Source organism: Fukomys damarensis, unplaced genomic scaffold, assembly GCF_012274545.1.
Source record: "Fukomys damarensis isolate Sample0158 unplaced genomic scaffold, DMR_v1.0_HiC HiC_scaffold_27, whole genome shotgun sequence".
NCBI classification, from domain to species: domain Eukaryota; kingdom Metazoa; phylum Chordata; class Mammalia; order Rodentia; family Bathyergidae; genus Fukomys; species Fukomys damarensis.
Genome location: NW_022900939.1, coordinates 33,779,228 through 33,797,550, shown reverse-complemented (window position 1 = coordinate 33,797,550; position 18,323 = coordinate 33,779,228). Strand labels below are relative to the sequence as shown.

At 40.0% G+C, this 18,323-nt stretch overlaps 1 protein-coding gene across 3 annotated transcripts in view; it reads right to left on the bottom strand.

Annotated features, from left to right (window-relative positions):
* Positions 1–4,980: 4,980 nt before the first annotated feature.
* The window catches only part of Ddx43 (DEAD-box helicase 43), a 34,248-nt gene continuing 20,905 nt past the window's right edge, over positions 4,981–18,323 (bottom strand). For 2 of the 3 annotated variants that reach the window (XM_033756665.1, XM_033756667.1), the window contains 6 exons: positions 16,575–16,702; positions 14,798–14,907; positions 14,177–14,315; positions 13,306–13,393; positions 12,609–12,758; positions 6,518–6,737 (listed from right to left, as the gene is read on the bottom strand). In XM_033756665.1, coding sequence (XP_033612556.1) covers positions 12,645–12,758; positions 13,306–13,393; positions 14,177–14,315; positions 14,798–14,907; positions 16,575–16,702 — 579 coding nt within the window. In that variant the 3' untranslated portion in view covers positions 6,518–6,737; positions 12,609–12,644. Of the gene's footprint in view, positions 5,016–6,517; positions 6,738–12,608; positions 12,759–13,305; positions 13,394–14,176; positions 14,316–14,797; positions 14,908–16,574; positions 16,703–18,323 lie in introns of those variants that run through there. The other variant, XM_033756666.1, reaches the window with a different exon arrangement.

Genomic DNA, 18,323 nt, shown 5'->3' with positions numbered 1-18,323 from the left:
TTTGGGGTTTTTTTTTTTTTTTTTTGGTACTGGGGATCAAACTCAGGTCCTCATGCTTGCAAGGCAGGCAGTGGGACCACTGAGCTAAATCCCCGGCATGGGGCTACTTTTTAAATAAAAGCCCGCCCGAACCATAAGCCTCTGTATAGTAGTTACATGTATGATTCTGATTAAATGAAAAAATTAAGACTAATAGTAAAGAGTGTAAAAATATAAAGAACATGAAAATTTACTTTTAATTTCACTACTTATAGAATACATTTAAAAATACAAAAAAGAAAAATACATTTATTAAAGTTTGTTTTGACCAACTTTAGGGTTTTTGTCTTTGGTATTCTGGAATTTTGTCAGGAGATATCTGTATGTACCCTTTTATTTCTCCTTGAGGGAGTCATTAGTCTTCTTGGTTTTGTAGATATTATTCATAGGTTCTGGAAAATTCTCAGCTATTATCTCTTCAAATATCTATCTTACTCCATTCTCTTTTTCTTTTGGCTCTGATTAAATGTATACTGGATGCCTAATTGAGTGTGTGTGGTACTGAATCGAGTGCCTCTGCACTGAGCTACACCTCACCCCACCCTTTTACATTTTTTGAGATAGGGTTTTGCTAAGTTGCCCAGGCTGAGCTGGAACTTGGGATACTCCTGTGTCAACCTCCCAGAGTTGCTTACATTATAGCTATGTGGTATTACATCTGGCTAAAATTTTCTATTATCTCAACTTACTTTGTATTTTCCTTTCTGTAATCTAGGTTCTGCCCTTATCTTCCAGATTTTATTACTCCTCAGTTATGTTTATTCTGCTAGTGAACTCATCTGTTTTTTTTTTAACCATAAAAATATTCAAAGGTACATAAAAGTGAAGAATAGGGTATTCTTATATCTCTGTCACCTGGCTTCAACAATATCATTATTGGGCTTTTTTGTTTCATCTATGGCTAATGAGTGTAAAATTTTATGGGGCAGGGGCAGAATAAAAAAAAAACAAACCTGGTATACAGGGCCGGGGATTTAGCTCAGTGGTTCCAGCACCTTCCTCACAAGCGCAAGGGCCAGAGTTTGATCCAAGTTACCAAAAAATCAAAAACCAAAAAACAAAACAAACAAAACTGTATACACATCCACACATTTCAGGATATTTGAGAAGTCCATCATGAGGAAGTAACTGCTTGAGTTAAAGCTGACCCAACATTTCAGGAAAAAAAATAGCATGATGTTTTTTCAACAGACGGTGTTACCCTCCTTTGAGGGTAGAGGATGTATACAGCAGAAAGCCAGCTGCACTGCCAGCTCTTAGACAAGAAAGTGAAAATGCCCATGCAGCAATCTCAGTGACCAAGGTTACCCAAGCAGCGGTTCACCATATTAATAAATGTTTGGAATCTAAAGGTCACTACTTTGAGCACCTGTGTAATTATAAAGGCCAAAGGTAACTTGTATTAACCCTCATGATGTCTCAATACATTTCATATTAAAATATTTATACAAGTTTTTCTTTTCCTGATGTGATGTATACATTTTTTTAGTGGAAGTGTGTGTGTGTGTGTGTGTGTGTGTGTGTGTGTGTGTGTGTTTTGGGTCTTACCATGTAGTCTAGGTTGGCCTTGAATTTGGGATTCTCCTGTCTCAGCCTTCTAAGTGCTGGGATTATAGGCATGTGCCACCACACCTAGCTAGTATTTTTTTTTAGAACTTTTACCTGGTTAGTTTTTATCTTATGTGTTATATTTTACATTTTCCTACTTCTGACAGATAAAACATGTTTTCTTCTTCATGGTACTGGAGACTGAACCTGGGGGTCCTCTACCACTGTGCTATGTCCCTAGCACTTTTTATTTTGAGACTAAGTCGCTCAGGGCTAGCCTTGAATATATGATATATGATCCCTCTGCCTCAGCCTTGCAAGTAGCTAGGATCATAGTCATGGACCACTGTGCCTGCCTTGTGTTTCATTTAATCATATTTAGCATTTTCCCTTTTCATTTTTATTCCATTTTTCTCATGTCAGAGCAATTTTGCTTACAGTAAAAGGAAGTGGGGTTTATTATAACTTTACATTAGGGTTATTGCCCTTTAAGGTAATTTGAAGAGGGCATTAATTTCTCCACCAGGATTAGACACGGTCTTGATTTTTGTGACCAAATCTACAGTGGGATTTTCCTGCACGGGAAGTCACAGCTTTAAGATCCCCCATGTGAACATGCTCCTTGTAAGGATCCATGAAGCTGTGCCTGTGAGGTGGTTGTAAGAGATACAGGTTTTCTGTGGGCTACAAGGCTCCAGCCCAATGTACAAGGGGGATGTGCTTACCTAAGAAAATGGGTCCAGACCCTTTCCCCTACAGTGTCATCTGGGGAAAGCAGTAAAAACAACTTCAGGCTGGCAGTAGCGGCACAAACCTATAATCACAGCTATTAGGCATGGGAGGAGGATTTAACTTTGAGGCTAGGCTTGGCCTCAAAATAACAGACATTGTCTCAAAATAAAAAAGGCTGGGGGAAAACAACAAAAAAAGAATAAGGCTGGAGATGAAGTTCAGGGGTAGAGCGGCTGGGTCCAAGCCCCAGTACAGAAACACTCCCTTTGGGATGGTGTGGACAGCCGCAGGCCCTCCTGTAAGCGTGGCAAGGCTTCCTGACAGGCTGGGTTTCCTGGCTCATGCTGCTGAGCTAATCTGATGCTTACTGGAGCCTCGGGGGTGGAGTGAATCTGAACGTTCACCATCCCTGCACCATGGCCCTTGGCCTGACGAGGCCAGATCATCCCATGCCCTCAGAGCAGCCTATGGTCCTCAGTGCTCTGGAGTCCAACACACTGTTAGATTCTGGGCTATGAGTTCCTTACTGTTTGCCAGCTTTCTCTTTTTAGGGACACTATAAATAACAGCTATAGCTTTATGGAGATATAGTGCACAGATCACACAATTTACCCATGTGAAGTGTGCAACTGTTTTTAGTATAGTACCCACACAATATTTTCATCACTTCAAACTGAAATCTGGTGGCTAAAACCTTTTGTATGTTTAATTCTGCATTTTGCTTTTAAAAAGCAAGCTGTTCTCCTGCGTGGTGCTGAGGCCCTGACTGCACACAGCACACAGCAGAATAGGGTCCATGTCCTACAGGAAGCCGAGATGACTAGAGGCTCTGTGCTCTGCCAAAGGCCTGGCCTGTCAAGGAGAGCGGTCACTCGGAGAAGCAAGCCCATGTTCCCACTCCAGATTTTTGGGCCTATGATCCATGAGTTGCCTTTGTATGATTTCCATTACCCACAATCAACTGTGGCACAACAATAGCAAATGGAAAATTTCAAAAATTCAAGTTTTAAAACAGAACCAAGACCTGTCGTGCAAAGGTACAAGTTCCCAATGATGAATGTAACTGTACTGTATACCTAAATGTACCAATAATATCAATGAGGGAAAAAAATTCAAGTTTTAAATTGTGTGTCATTCTGGGCAGCAAGTTTAAATCTTTTTAAAATTTTTAATTTAAATTTTATTTATTTAGAGACAGTATCATGCTGTGTAGTCCAGGCTGCTCTTGAACTCACTATGAATCCCAGGCTGGCCTTGAACATGCAGCAATCCTCCTGCCTCAGCCCCTTGTGTGCTGGGATTACAGCTGTGTGCTGCCACAGTTGGCCAAAATGTTATTTTTAGTAGTATATGTTTACAGCACAGTTACATTCATCATGGAGAGATGGTATGCATACATAACACATTTAAATTATTTTTCCATACTCTTCTTCTCCTCATCCTTGCCCTTCCCTTTTACCAAAGATCTATCTCCATTTTCCATTCTGCCTGCCTGAGATATGAACCATCTTTTGGTCCAGTGTATCCATGCTGTATATGCTACCTGCCAGTTAACAGAGCTCTTGGTGACAGACCACAAGTCATGGTGTCACAATGCTTGTGTTCAAGCAGCCCTTATTTTACTTATGAATGGCACCAAAGGCACGAGTAATAGGGCTAGCAATTCAGATATGTCAGAGAAAATGTGATGTGCTTTAAGAGAAAAGGTCTCAATGAGGAAAAAAATATGCAGAAATCATTAAGATCTATAGTAACAATTTATCCATGATAACATTTCTTTTGTTTTTTTTGAGTCAGGGACTATGTAGTCCAGGCTGGCCTTGAACTCATGGAAATCCTTCTGCCTCAGGCTCCTGGGTGTTGGGATTACAGGTACGCACCACTCTGCCTGGCCTAGCTGTGAAATTGTGAAGAAAAATTCAGTTTTGCTTTTACACCCTGAATTGCAAAGTCATTGCCACAGTACGTGCTAAGCACTTAATTAAGACGGAAAAGGCATCATTCAGTTTGGATGGAAGACAACAGAATATGCATTTTTTTTCTTTTTGTGCAGCACTTGGGATTGGACCCAGGCAGAGCCTTTACAGTGAGACGTATCTCTAGCCCTTTCATCATTTTTTGAGACATTTGCCCAGGATGGGCTCAGACTTGCCACCCTCCTGCCTCAGCCTCCCTGAGTGCTGAGATTTACAGATGTGGACCACCATGCCCTGCTGAAAATGTGTTTCAATCATTGTCTGCACCAGAAAGGTTACACTTATGCAGAATTCAGCAAAGGACCCTCTGAAACAAGGGACACCAAGCCATTTAGGACGATTACAGAGATGCTGGATTAGTTTTGGACTGAAAAATAAAAAAAAATTACTGAAGACACTGCCAATGAGGAAGCTGCTATCTCACTTCTTGCAGAGTAGATGATGGATGATGTTGCTTAAGGAGAAAGAATGTCACCAAGTTTTCTGTTGTTCTTTTTTATTGTTAGGTGTCTCCTCTGGGGCCTATAAATTAAGCTTTATGACAGTTATGTATGCATAGGAAAAATAATTTTTTTTGTTTGTTTTTTGAGACAGGGTCTCACTACGCAGTTAAGACTGACCTGGAACTGTGTAGCACAGGCTGGTCTTGAACTCACAGCGATCCTCCTGCCTCAGCCTCCCGAGTGCTGGGATTACAAGGGTGCATCACAATGCCTGGCTCTAGGAAAAATAATATATACAGTGGTACCATCCTTAATTTCAGGTACCTACTGAGGGTCTCAGTATCAAGTGGGTGGGGGGATATATATATATAAATGCCAAAACCCAAAAGGTACATGGGACGGTGAAAGAAAATTCATTTGCACTCTAGTTACTCAGAGGTGATCATCTAGGACTATGCTCATATGTACGCATAGTATAATAAAAAGAACATACTCTTTACTTTTTTTTTTTCAGTGGTGACGGGACTCAAAGTAGGGCCTCATACGTGCTAGTAGCACGACTCCTGAGCTAGAGTTCCAGTCCCTATTCTTTGCCTTAGCTTGATAAATTGAATTCCTTGTGTTTTTAGATTGTCTAGCACATAGGAATATTTGTCTTCTTGTTGAAAGTCCTTGGCCTTTCATGTTTCTTCTGTTTTATTAAGTTAAACTACTGTACTTAACTGTGGTAAATTTACAAAAATATGAAGTGGTCAATTTAGCACATTTTCATTTTTGAGGGGGCAAAATTACAGTGTTCTTATATCACTTTTAATGCCTGTAAACCTTGCTTCCAGACTTACTCAGAAATTTTATTTTCTCACCAAAAATTTGGGTGTTAGTTTTCAATGAACACTTTCCTAATTCATTCACTTCTGCTTGTACGTGTATTTCTGCTAGATTCTTTTATTAAAGTCTTATTCATATACCAGGAAGCCTATTACTTGGATGAATAAAGGAAAATTATGAAATAAAATCCTATACACAACTATAATTATCAATAACAAATTCTAGGAGGTAATAAATGCCTAAGTAGCTACCTTTGATGGAGGACAGATCAACACAACACTGGGAGGGAAAGCTACGCAGACACGATAGCACACGCCTGTAATTCCAGCTCTCTGGGTAGTTGGGCCCAGAAGGTTCACAAACTCAAGACCAGGCAATTTAGCAAGATCTTGTCTCAAAATTAAACACACAAAAGAGGACTGTGGATGTAGCTTAGTGGACAGACCTTGTGTTTAATCCTCAGTACCCCTGCCCTTCCCACACACAAAAAGAAAAACGCGAAGATATGATGAATGTGATCAAAGCAATGTTCATGGAAATGCAAGTTTGATTTTTCTGGGGTTTTTAGCATAGAGGCATGGGGTAAAATGTTGAATATTTTGGTATCATAAATAATTATTTTACTTGTTTCACATTTCCAAGTAGGTAAGTTATAATTTAAGACAAGTTTATGTGTACTACACAGAAATACAAAGAACTTGTATTTTATTGCAGAAACTGACATTTAACAGTTACCTTTTTCATTGCAATGACATCTGAACAAGTGTTAAATTCTTTTAAAGACTAACTTTAGTACAACAACATTCTAGGAGATAATTTAAAAAGTTTTCTCATTTATTTATGTTTTTTGAGATAGGTCTTGCTATGTAGTCCAGGTTGGCCTCGAACTCACGATCCTCCTGCCTCAGCTTCCTGAGTGCTAGGGTTGCAGGCCTACACCACCACATTCAGCTTTAAAGATTTTTATTTTTTAATTAAAAACATTTTTAAGTAAAAGAAAACTTTTTGCTACATACTAAATATCCACCAAAAATTTCAACTTGAGTTAAAATCCTTTGAAGTATAAAATACTGCAGTCAACGTTTTAAAACACTAATATCAGTCAAATCTCCCCTCGTTGAGAGTATTTCAATACTTCCATCTTGAGAAGACTTCTAAAAAACCTTGCGTTCTGAAAAATAAGCAGAAAAAAGTATAAACTGTGATTCCTAACTTTGTTTCCAAGTTTGTGATGAAACCTATCACACATAATTTACCATCATCACCATGTTAAGTGTGTGTTCAGTAGTGTTAAACCGTATTCACACTGCTGTGCACTCTGCAGAAAGTGTGCATCTTGCATAATCAAGACTTTGCTCGTGAACAATCAATCCTCCTTCTGGAGCCTACCAGTCCTGGTCAACTGCTGTCCTACTGCCTTCATTTAGGTCTTTAATCCATTTTGTGTTCACTTTTGCTACATTCTTTGCATCGTGGATACAGTTTCTCCTACATCATCTGCTGAAGGGATTGTGCTTTTCCTGCTGAGTAGTCCTGGCATCCTTGTCAAAATCATTTGATCACATGTGCAAGAGATTTTTATTTTATGTACCAGGGATCGAACTTGGGACCTTGTGCTTGTAAGACAGGCAGTGACACTAATGAGCTAAATCCCTGGTCCCTGCAAGTTTATTTCTAGGGTCTGGGATTTAGCTCAGTGGAACTACACCTGCTTTGCAAATGCAAAGTCCTCAGTTTGATTCCTGTTACCTCCCCACCAAAAAAGTTTATTTCTAGATTGACTTCTGTTCCGTTGTGTCTATATGCCTTTTCTTTTCTTTTCTTTTTTTTTTTTTGGTACTGGGGATCGAATGCAGGTCCTTGCGCTTGCGAAGCAGCCGCTAGAACCACTGAGCTAAATCCCCAGCCCTCCCTTTTTTTTTTTTTTTTTTTGATGGGGGATACTGGGGATCGAACTCAGGACTTTGTGTTTGCAAGTTAGGCATGGTGCCATGCAGCTAAATCCCAGGCCCAGTCGATATGGCTATCAGAGTTACAATTACTATCGCTGTTTTTCCCTCATTGAGTTTACTGGTACATTTTAGGGATACAGTACAGTTACATTCGTCATTGGGATCTTGTACCTTTACACGATGGGTCTTGGTTTTCATTTTTTCCCCCTGTCCCTGGCCTCCCTTCAATGATTACTACCGCTTTGTAAAATATTCTGATTCCAGTAGGCATGAATTCTCTAACCATGGTTCTTTCTTTTTGAGATGTGGTCTCATTAAATTGGCCAGGCTGGCCTCAAACTGCTGATCCTCCCACTTCAGCCGCTCATGTAGCTGAGTCTCCAAGCACACGCTACCGTGCAGGGCCAACCATGTTCTTTTCTCAAAATGGCTGTGGCTATTTAGGATACCTTCAGATTCCATATGAATTTTAGGATGAAATCTTTCCATTTTTGCAAAAAAAAAAAAAAAGTCATTGGGGTTTTGATAGAAATTGCACTGTATTTATAGATTCCTTTGGAAAGTATTGGCTTTTTAACAATGTTGTCTCCTAATCCATAAAAATGAATTGTCTCAAAAGCCAGACAGACCGAAGATATATTAGAAAAGGGCTCAGGGTGGGTGATTCTAAATGATTTCCTGATGGGAACAACTACGAAAGACTTGGGCAAGGAAAGTGATCACAGCAGGCAAGGGTGCTCAAGTGATTCTGATACATAAAGCAATAAAGAAACGAAGTTCATAAATCACTTTTTCAGAAAAATCCTGACTTGGGCAACTATGAGGGTACCATTTATAAAATAGGCAAGAGTTTTACCAACTTCGGTTTCCCTCTTTTAGGTAATCTTTGTTAAAATTATATTTTTAATCCAAGCTGGGTACAGTGGCCCATGCCTGTAATCCCAGCGACTCAAGAGGCTGGGGGCAGAATTACAAATTTGAGGCCAGCCCGAACTATACCATAAAGCCCAGTATCAAAATAAAATTTAAAAGGGATATGTATGGGTCTGTAGCTCAGTGGCAGAGCAAGCCCACCAGCACACACAAAAAAAATTGCGTTTTCAAATCCCTGTGTAACTATAAACATTTTCCTTTAAAACACTTGGGAAAAGCGGTGCTTGACAAGTAATATAGGAACTAGCTGGGATTATGACATGTTTATACATACATCTTTTCTATTACTGTGTAGTTTTCCTATCAGAAGTTTTATACTGTACAATACTAATTCAGAATTAAAATGAACTCTCTGAAGTTTACAAAAAGGATTATCCTTTATCTTTTCTCCTAAAATTTTCTAGTTTTCAGTGTACAAATCTTTTGTCATTGGCTTATTTCTAAATGTTTTATTGTTTCTGACACTGCAAATAAAATTATTTTCTTAAAATCTTGTCAGATGGTTCACTGTTAGTGCACAGGAAAACAAGTGATTTTTCTGAGATTCTCCTTCCTTCCTATGCGTGTGTTCGTATATGTAAAACCGTATTCACTGTGGGGAGCTGGTGTACACACATTCGCATCCTCATCTGTTTTACTTCTCTGTTCTCTCCTCTCCCAGGAAATGTACAGGAGGCCACTGAGAGATGTGTCCAAGCCAGGGCACCTGAGGACGTGAGAGGGCACAACTCTGTCATTTAGTGCAGGCGCACAACACACTTTGTTATAATGACGACGACGAATTAGCACGGAGCCACGCATGCACCACACAGCTACGCAAGGTCGAGAGGATGTTTTATCTTCCTGCATCTCAGAAGAGCTGATAAGGGCACGAACCTCTTGAACTCTGGAGCTGCAGCTCCAACTCTCAAGCTCCGAGGCTGCCCTGATGCTGGAATTTAAAGTCGGTTCTTGCTTTTCGTGACATCTGTTCATGAGCATTCTTCGCGTTGGGAACCTCACCTGACCGCCTCCCCAACCTCAGTCTACCGGCACCAACAAAATGTAACTAATTTTCCGTTGAGTTCTGATTCTTCAACTTGCTGAATTTTTATGGAATCTTCTGTGGTCTCCATATAAGCCATTCTCTCCGCAACCAGATCTTCTGTTCCAAGTTTGATGCGTTTTTCTTGCCTGATTACACCAGTTAGGACTCCCAATACTATGGATAGATATGGGGCATGTTCCTTTTCAGTCTTTATCCTTTTGTTTGTTTTGAGATTAGGTCTTGCTGGGTAGCCCAAGGAGGGCTTGAATTTATGATCCTCCCTTCTCAGCCTCCTGAGTGCTGGGATTACAGGCCACAGACCTACTTTTCATAAAGAATATATCATTAATTTTGTCAATTGTCTTTTCTGTATCAATTGAAAAAAACTATCAAGTGTTTTTTCCTTTAATCTACTAATCTGATGTATTTTATTGATTTCTGTATGTTGAGCAAACTGTGCAATGTAAGAATACACTTCATTTGGTATAACACATAATCTTTTAAACTTGATGTTGAGTTGTTTGCTAGTATTTTGAGTATTTCTGCACCATTATTAAAATATTGCTCCACAATTTTCTTCTTAGTCTTTGACTAGCTTTAGTGATACGGTAATAGAGGCCTGCTGGAGTAAGTTTGATGTGTTCTCTCCTCAATGTTTTTAAACAGGTTGAGGAAGACCGGTGCACATTTTAAAATGTTTGGCAAGATTCACCCGTGAGGTCATCTAATGCCGGCTTTTCCTTTGTGGCAAAGTTTTGTCACTCATTCAACCTTCATACTAGCTATAGGTCTCCTCAGATTTTATTTTATTTTTTTATGACTCAATCTTCATCAGTTATTCTTGGTTGTTAATATTTTCAAATGGTAAAAATTAAAAAAAAAAAAAAAAGGGCCCAGGATTTAGCTCAGTGGTACCGTGCCTGCCTTACAACTGCAAGGTCCTGAGTTTGATCCCCAGTACTGCAAAACAAAAACAACAAAACACAACAACAAAAATGTAAGCCAGGAATGGTGGCGCATGTCTGTTGTCCCAGGTACTCAAGAGCCAAGGCAGGAGGATTGCATGAGCCCAGAGTTCTAGAACAGTCAGACCTGGTCTGGAGAAAAGTAGGTGCAGTTTATGTTGGTTATACAAAGTCTGTGGAAAAACATTAAAAACCAAGTAGGAACACACTTGGAACGTTTTACTTGAACTTTTGTTTCCTTATTTTCTAGGTCTTCGTATGAGATGCACTGCATGATTTCCTCTGATGTTATGATAATTCTTGTAAACTGTCTTAATTCTTTCGAGTTTTTACATTTCAGTAACTATTTCTAATTTTATTTGTTTTTATTTTTTCATCATAGCCAATTATACTTTTTTAACTCTCCCAATGTTCTACAAATCTTCAAATTTATCATCTCTACACGTCATCAGCACTAACACATTTGCTGGTGTGCTGTCTTCATACGTAGCACAGTTATCCTGTGTGTGCAGGGCACCCATTGTTTAATTGTAAAAATCAGAGTCTTAGCGTGAGGCTGCCTAGGTCTGAATTTAGCTTGCAGTTTTTCCAGTTCATTCCTCTCCTGCTTGCTCCTTCCAGCCCAGATAACTCTACCTGAGTGCTGCATTCTCCGGTCCATAGTAGAATTTCTTTGCATTTGTTTGTTTGTTTTTTGGTACCAGGGATTGAACTCGGGACTTTGCACTTGCGAGGCAGGCGGTGGACTGAGCTAAACCCCCAGACCCTCTTTTTGGATTTTGAGACAGGGTCTTCCTATGTAGACCTCACTATGTAGACCAGGCTGGTCTCAAATTCATGACGATCCTCCTGCCTCAGCCTCCTGAGTGCTGGGACTACAGGCATGCACCACCATGCCTGGCCAGAAGTACAGTTTTTATAATGGAAGTGTTTTATGATGGAAAAACATTTTAAAATGTACAGAACAATACAGTGATCCCTCATGCATCACTGACTCTTGGGAACATTTAAATAAGACATTTAACCTATCATTTCTATTGAGTTTAACATGTTTAAAGTAGAAGGGTTTTCCATGTTAGCTCAGTCTTCTGTTCTAGTGGGAAGTTTTTTGCTTTTAGCACTTATGATATCTTAAAAATGGCTCACATATTCTTTAACAGCTGCATAACATATAATGTGCCATTTTATTCATCTGGTCTCCTAGAGGTCATTTTGGCTTGGTTTTGTTTGTTTTGAGAGAGGGTCTTGCTATGCAATTCAGGCTGGCCTTTAACTCACTATGTAGCTCAGGATGGTCTCCACCTTGCAGTGATCCTCCTGCCTTAGCCTCCCGACTGCTGGGATAACAGGCCTGCGCCACCACGACCTGCTCCATTATACTTTTTTTTTTTTTTCCTGGAACTGGTGATCGAACTCAGGATCATGAGCTTGCAAGGCAGGTGTGGCCCCACTAGCTACATCCCCCGCCTTCCATGATTCTCTTAATGATCTTTCTGTGCAACTTAACATTTATTTGTAACTGACTTAGTACTTCTTTTTTTTTTTTTTGAGATAGGGTTTCACTATGTAGACCAGGCTTGTCTTGAACTCACTATGTAGCCTTGGCCAGCCTCAAACTTGTGCGATCCTTCTGCCTCAGCCTCCCAAATGCTGTGATTACAGTGTGTGCCATCAAGCCCAGCAATACTTCTAATTCTAATTAAAAAGAATGATGGTAACGGGTGAAATAGTAAAACCTAATAATTTATTAGGTTAAAGGCTGTTAGAGATAATGGTGAGTATAACAACACTAACAAAGACTTATTTAAAGAGGTGGGAATTTAGTAGGGGAAGGCAGTGCATACCTGTAATCTCAGCAATTTAAGATCCCAAATTCAAGGCCAATTTGGGCAAATTAGCAGGACTTGGGGCAAATTTTAAGACTTTGTCTTAAAAACAACCAAACCAAACCAAGCCAAATCAAACCAGGGCTGGGGATTTAGCTCAGTGGTGTTGCTGCCTGCCTTGAAAGTGCAAGGACTGGAGTTCAATGCCCAGTACCAACAAAACAGAACAAAACCAAACCAGATAGCTCGGCACTTCCTAGGTTCACTAATCCTTACTATGGCCAAACAGATAGAAAAATCCCAGGAAATCTGAAAATCTTGCTGTTATATAAATTTTACCTCTACCAGGCTCATGCCGCTCTTCAACATAAAATGCTAATAAAACTTCTGGGGCTTTCCTTGAAGTCTTCCTATTTTCTTTTCCACTTCTCTTTTTAGTTTATTTGCTCTGTATCTCTCAGCCATTGAGACAAGCTCCTCTGGAATACTCTGAAATTAGTAAACATGTTATTAGGAGTCTGAGTTTTTTATTTTCAACAATATGCTAACATACCTCCAAATCATTCAGAGAATCTGCACAACAAATGTCATGACATCCTCCAAAAAGAATGAAATGTCTCTCTGCCTAGTAAGTCCTAAATCCATTTTCAGGCTGCAGAGCTAGACTGATCTTAAGAATACCTGCCGTTACGCTGCTCGCGCACGCCGCCCTCCGGCTGACTTTGCTGCCCTCGATATGCCTTCCTCCCACACGGTGTCTGACTTCCGGCCCGACCGTGTTCCCTGCTGGAGCACTGCCCAGCCCGTCTGACTCTCCCTCCACTCGCTGCGCTCCTTCTCACGGGGCTCGCACTGCTCACTCACTCTAGGGCAGCTCCCCAGTTCCATGCTCCTGAAGCTCCTCACTTTTCCCATGCTGCAGCCCTCAAAACCTCTTTTAAAAACTTGCTCCTATGTACTCTGCTGATAGGCAGTGTACACCGCACCTGCATAGCGTGACTGGAACACCAATTTCGGAGGAGTGGTACAGTCTCACCTGATTTGCTCTTTCCAGAATATGAATCAGCTCAGTGGCAATACTCCAGTTATTTCTCGTGATAAGGGAAATCGACATGCCGGTCCTCCTTTAAAGGGCGGATAACAGGGGATCAAAATTCATTAAGTTTCGTGATTTATGGCATTTCTCTATAACATATACATATCCTCCTGCATGATTTAAATTGTAACAATTATTTATATTGCCTAAGAAATGCAAATTCTAGGTAAACTGTTGTTATACTGCATTGTCAAGGAGTAAGAAAAAGCCTATACATTTTCAGTTGACACAGTATTTCTCCAAATGTGTTCAATCACTGGCCGGTCAAGTCTGGAAGAAATTCAGCACCAGAGTCAGAGAGCTGCTTATGCCCTGTAGTTGTCTGAAACTGCATGAGGGGTTACGACAGAAGGAGTAAAAGGTCCTCTGTCCCATCCGTGCCAATTCAGAAAACAAAGTAATCACTGGGTACAGCTCAGCAATGCAACACAGTAAAACCCAACCAGTATCAAGAGACAGGTGGAGGCGGGGGCGGGGGAGGGAAGGGAACAGGGATGAAAAAAGAATTAAGATGGGTTCTGTATGTGTACTGACTCTCCAGAAGGACTACAAACTTCATGTACTGAAAACGTGTTAATAAAAAATTTAAACCACGAGTATCAGAAACAATTTCAAGAAGCTAATCATAACAGGATCTAGGTGAATCTGGAACAGGCCAGATGAATAAAGAAAAAGGAGTCACATAGGTTCTGGAGAAGAAATGAACATTTATCAGCAAAAGAACAAAAATGATGTTCTGGGCAAGAGTAGTCTGAGGGGAGTAATGAGGCCCAGAATCGGCCCCCTCCACGGCTGGACCACACTGGCTTACCCTGCTCTCCCAGTGCGCCCTACTCTGTGAACATATTCTTCAATGTTCCGTGGGAAATCGTAATTATAGACGTGTGTGATGTCGTGGACATCAAGACCTCGAGATGCCAAGTCAGTAGCGATGAGTATTCTCACTTTCCCTGGGGAGTAAAGGTGAATAAATACTAAAACATTCTGGTACAAACTGGGCCAATACATACATGAAAAGTGTATTTACCCGCATTGTTTTATCAGGTGAACTATGATTGCGGCATTAAAACACTTTGCTAGAAAAGCGATGTACAAATAAATAAATCTTCTGGCAAGTTACAGCACAACAGGTATCAGCGCTCCGTACGTGGTCCCTGAACTATCTGCACCATGTAGGAAAGGTAAACTGAGATACAGCCCCACTGCAAATTAAAAACTCGACAGCTAGGTTTAAATGTCGATCTCGTTAGGGTCTGCCTGGCTAGTTCTTCCAGGCGGCTTCATGTTTAGAGCTCTGTCAAACATACTTGGGGCTGTGCAAACTGAGGACGGACCTTCGAAAACGGTTGCCGTGAAAAGAGGCTGTCACTCGTCCAAGCCCAGGGGTTGGACTGATTTTAAACTGGAACACACAAGGATCGCACAAATGTACCTTGTTTAAAGTTCTCTAATGCTTTTTCTCGATCGCTCTGTTCTCTGTCGCCATGCAAAGACTCTACTGATAGTTGTCGAAGAATCAGGTCACTTGATAAATGATCAGCACTGAAGCAAATGATAAGGGATTTTATTTAAGTGTTTGTTCTAATACCATCATCAGTTCACTAGCTTTATTTCTATTGCCAGAAAACCCAGTTTGAAACAAATCAATTTGATGATTATAATGCAAATACAAGAAAATACCTGTACACTAAGAATCAACACATGGGATTGTATCAAATTAAACAGCTTCTACGTATCAAGGAAACAATGGAATGCAGAAACAAGCTACAGTATGGGAAAAAAATTAGCCAGCCACTCCTTGCACAGAGGGCTATTATCTAGAATATATAAAGAACTCAGATACTTCTCGAGAGAAGTAAAAATGGCCAAGAAGTACATGAAAAAATGTGCAGCGTCTTTGCCTATTGGAGAAATGCAAATAAAATAACACTGAGGTTCCATCTCACTCCTGAAAGAATGGCTACCATCAAGAAATCAAATAACAACAAATGCCGGCAAGCCTGCAGGGAAAAAGGAACATTGTGGGTGGGAACACATCTAGTGCAACCACTACGGACATCAGTACGGAGACTCCTCAAAACCTGAAAACCAGCAACTCCATTTGACCCAGCTCCTCCTCTTCTGGGTAACTTCCCAAAAGCGTCGAAGTCATCGGGTTGCAGTGTTACATGCACACCACGTTTGCAGCAGCACAACTCACGTTGGCTAAATGACTGAAGCAGGCTGGGGATTTAGCTCAGTGGTGCCACCACCTGCCTCACAAGCGCAAGGTCCTGAGTTTGAAAAAAAAAAAAAAAAAAAAAAAAAAAAAAAAAAAACAAATTGAAGTAGCCTCTATGGCTGTTTACAGATGATGGATGAAATGAAAATGGCTATGTGTACAATGGAGCACTGCTCAGCCATAAAGAAATTATCTGTAGGAAAATGGATGGACCCCAAGACCACAATGCTAAGTAAAACAAATCAGAATGGGGATGAAATATAACGTGTTTTCTCTTAAAGGAGAAACCCAAAGTATAATTAGTATAAGGAAGTTATAAAATATAAGTAGAGGGCCGGGGATGTAGTTCAGCAGTGACACAGCTGCCTGGAAAGCACAAGGCCTTGAGCTTGATTCCTGGTACAAAAAGAAATGAAAAAAGACTAAAAACTAAAATATAACTAAAATTAAGGAGACATGTAGGAATCAGGGAGGTAAACTCATTGTGATGGGAAGGAGATATGAGGAAGGGGGAGAGGGAATAAGACAGTAGGAGAAGAGGCAGTAAAATTGATAAAGATACAATGTATGTGTATGAATGAATTACCCAAAATGAGAATAATTATATCACACACACACACACATACACACACACGCGCGCGTTCGCGCACGCACACTTTTTTCTTTGTGGTACTGGGGATTGAACTTGGGACCCTGTACTTGTGAGGCAGGTGGTGGCACCACTGAGCTAAATCCCCAGCCCACAAACATATATTAATAAATAATATAAAAACAAAATAGAAGGCAAAAAAATTGAATTATTCCTGCTTTAAAAAAAAAAAAAAAAAAGGAAGGCTGGGGATTTAGCCCAGTGGTTCCACTGCCTGCCTTGCAAGTGCAAGGACCCGAGTTGGATCCCTGGTATTAAATAAATAAATAAAGAAAGAAAGAACCATGTCACTCCAGACAAAGAAAAGCCAGTTTAAAAAAGAAAAAGGAAAATACTTACACTGCTTTTCTGCTTACAAAGACAATGACTTTGTCTGTAGGTGACATGTTCTCTAGGAAAGCTTGGATATGAGCTCTTTTCTCTTCCTCTGTGGTGATGATGACATCCTGCTTCACTGTACTTACCGCCTAATGGGTACAAAGATCACAACCCATCAGCACGAGGGAAAGACCTCAGGGTCAGCTCAAAATTCTGCTACCAATGGTTATCGTTTTGCCAACAAAAAGGTAGAGATCCTGGCAAAATGAGCTGTTTCTATGCAAGATTTATAGGTCAGCCTTTCGTTTTTATCATTTATTTCACGCAAATAAACCTGGGAACACTTGAGTGCTCAGCTAAGTACGCAGTGCTCTCATGGTAGGAAAATAACCATGAGCACTGGCCAGCTTATCGAAACTGCCATCTTGAACGCTGGTGTCACCCTCCAGTTAAGGTCAATCAGATTATGACACACGAGCCTCAGTTCAATGAAGATTTTGACAACTTTATACAAAATTTCAAAATACTATTGGTATATTCCATGGCCCATAATGAAATTAAAGCCTTTGTCTCTTTAGATAAATAAATTTTACTAGCGTTTGATAAAAGGGAAAAAAAGGAAGCATTTATATAGCCTTTCCTAAATGTTAGTAATGATTTTATGAAAATAAGTATTATTTGATCACCATCGGGATGTCCCTTATGAAATAATGACTCGCAAATGATGTACATATTTTTGTTTTTTGCAGCACTGATGATCTAACTTAGGGCCTTGTATCTACTAGGTAAGCACTCTACAACTGAGCTACACTCCCTGCCCAAGGAAGGATCTTTTCTTTTTTTTGAGACAGGATCTCACCATGTAGTTGAGACTGACCTGGAACTCACTATGTAGTCCAGGCTGGTCTCAAACTGGAAGCGATCCTCCTGCCTCAGCCTCCCGAGTGCTGGGATTATAGGTGTGCACCACCATGCCCAGCTCTAACAAATATTTTTAACAGGTCTGACTAACAATGAATTCAATGATCAAATGTAACTTCATAAAATGAGAATATCAGACTTTCGTATATGCACACATGTAGACTTCTGTTTATACTCTGACACTAACAGAGTTGACAAATAGGAGGTCAGTAAAACAACGCTGACTTGATGGTATTCAGGGATTATTAAAATGTTAAATGTGGCCGCATGGTGGTGCACGCCTATGAATTCAGCCCTCAGGAGACTGAGGGGAGGGGATCACTGAGGTTATGGCCAGCATGGGCTACACAGTGAATTTAAGGCTAGCCTGGACTACCTAGGGAGAGCCTGTCACAAACAAATGAACAAACAAACAATGAAATGTTAAATGTGACATAATGGTTCGTAAGTCATATTAAAATGAACCTTACTAGAAATGGACAGCCATATCGGTCTAGAAATGTTAATTTTTTTAATTTTAATTTTTCCATTTGCACAGGGGTAACGCATTGTCCTAAATATATAAGGTCATATCTACGTGGGTTTGATTACAGAAACTAAAAAGTATTCTCTAAATAATGAAAAAAAGATTAAGATAAAACTACAAGAGCAAGAAGCAATTGAAATATGTTAAGGGACCATTTTCATCTTCAAAATTAAGGATTATTTTAATCTTACATCACTGCCTTATCTCTTTTACTTTCCTTTTTAGTTATATCTTAGGATTCCCTATTTTTTAATGTTCACACAGAGATTTCTTTAACTGAAATACCAAATAGTTTCTCTGGTGTAGAAAACTATAATAGTACA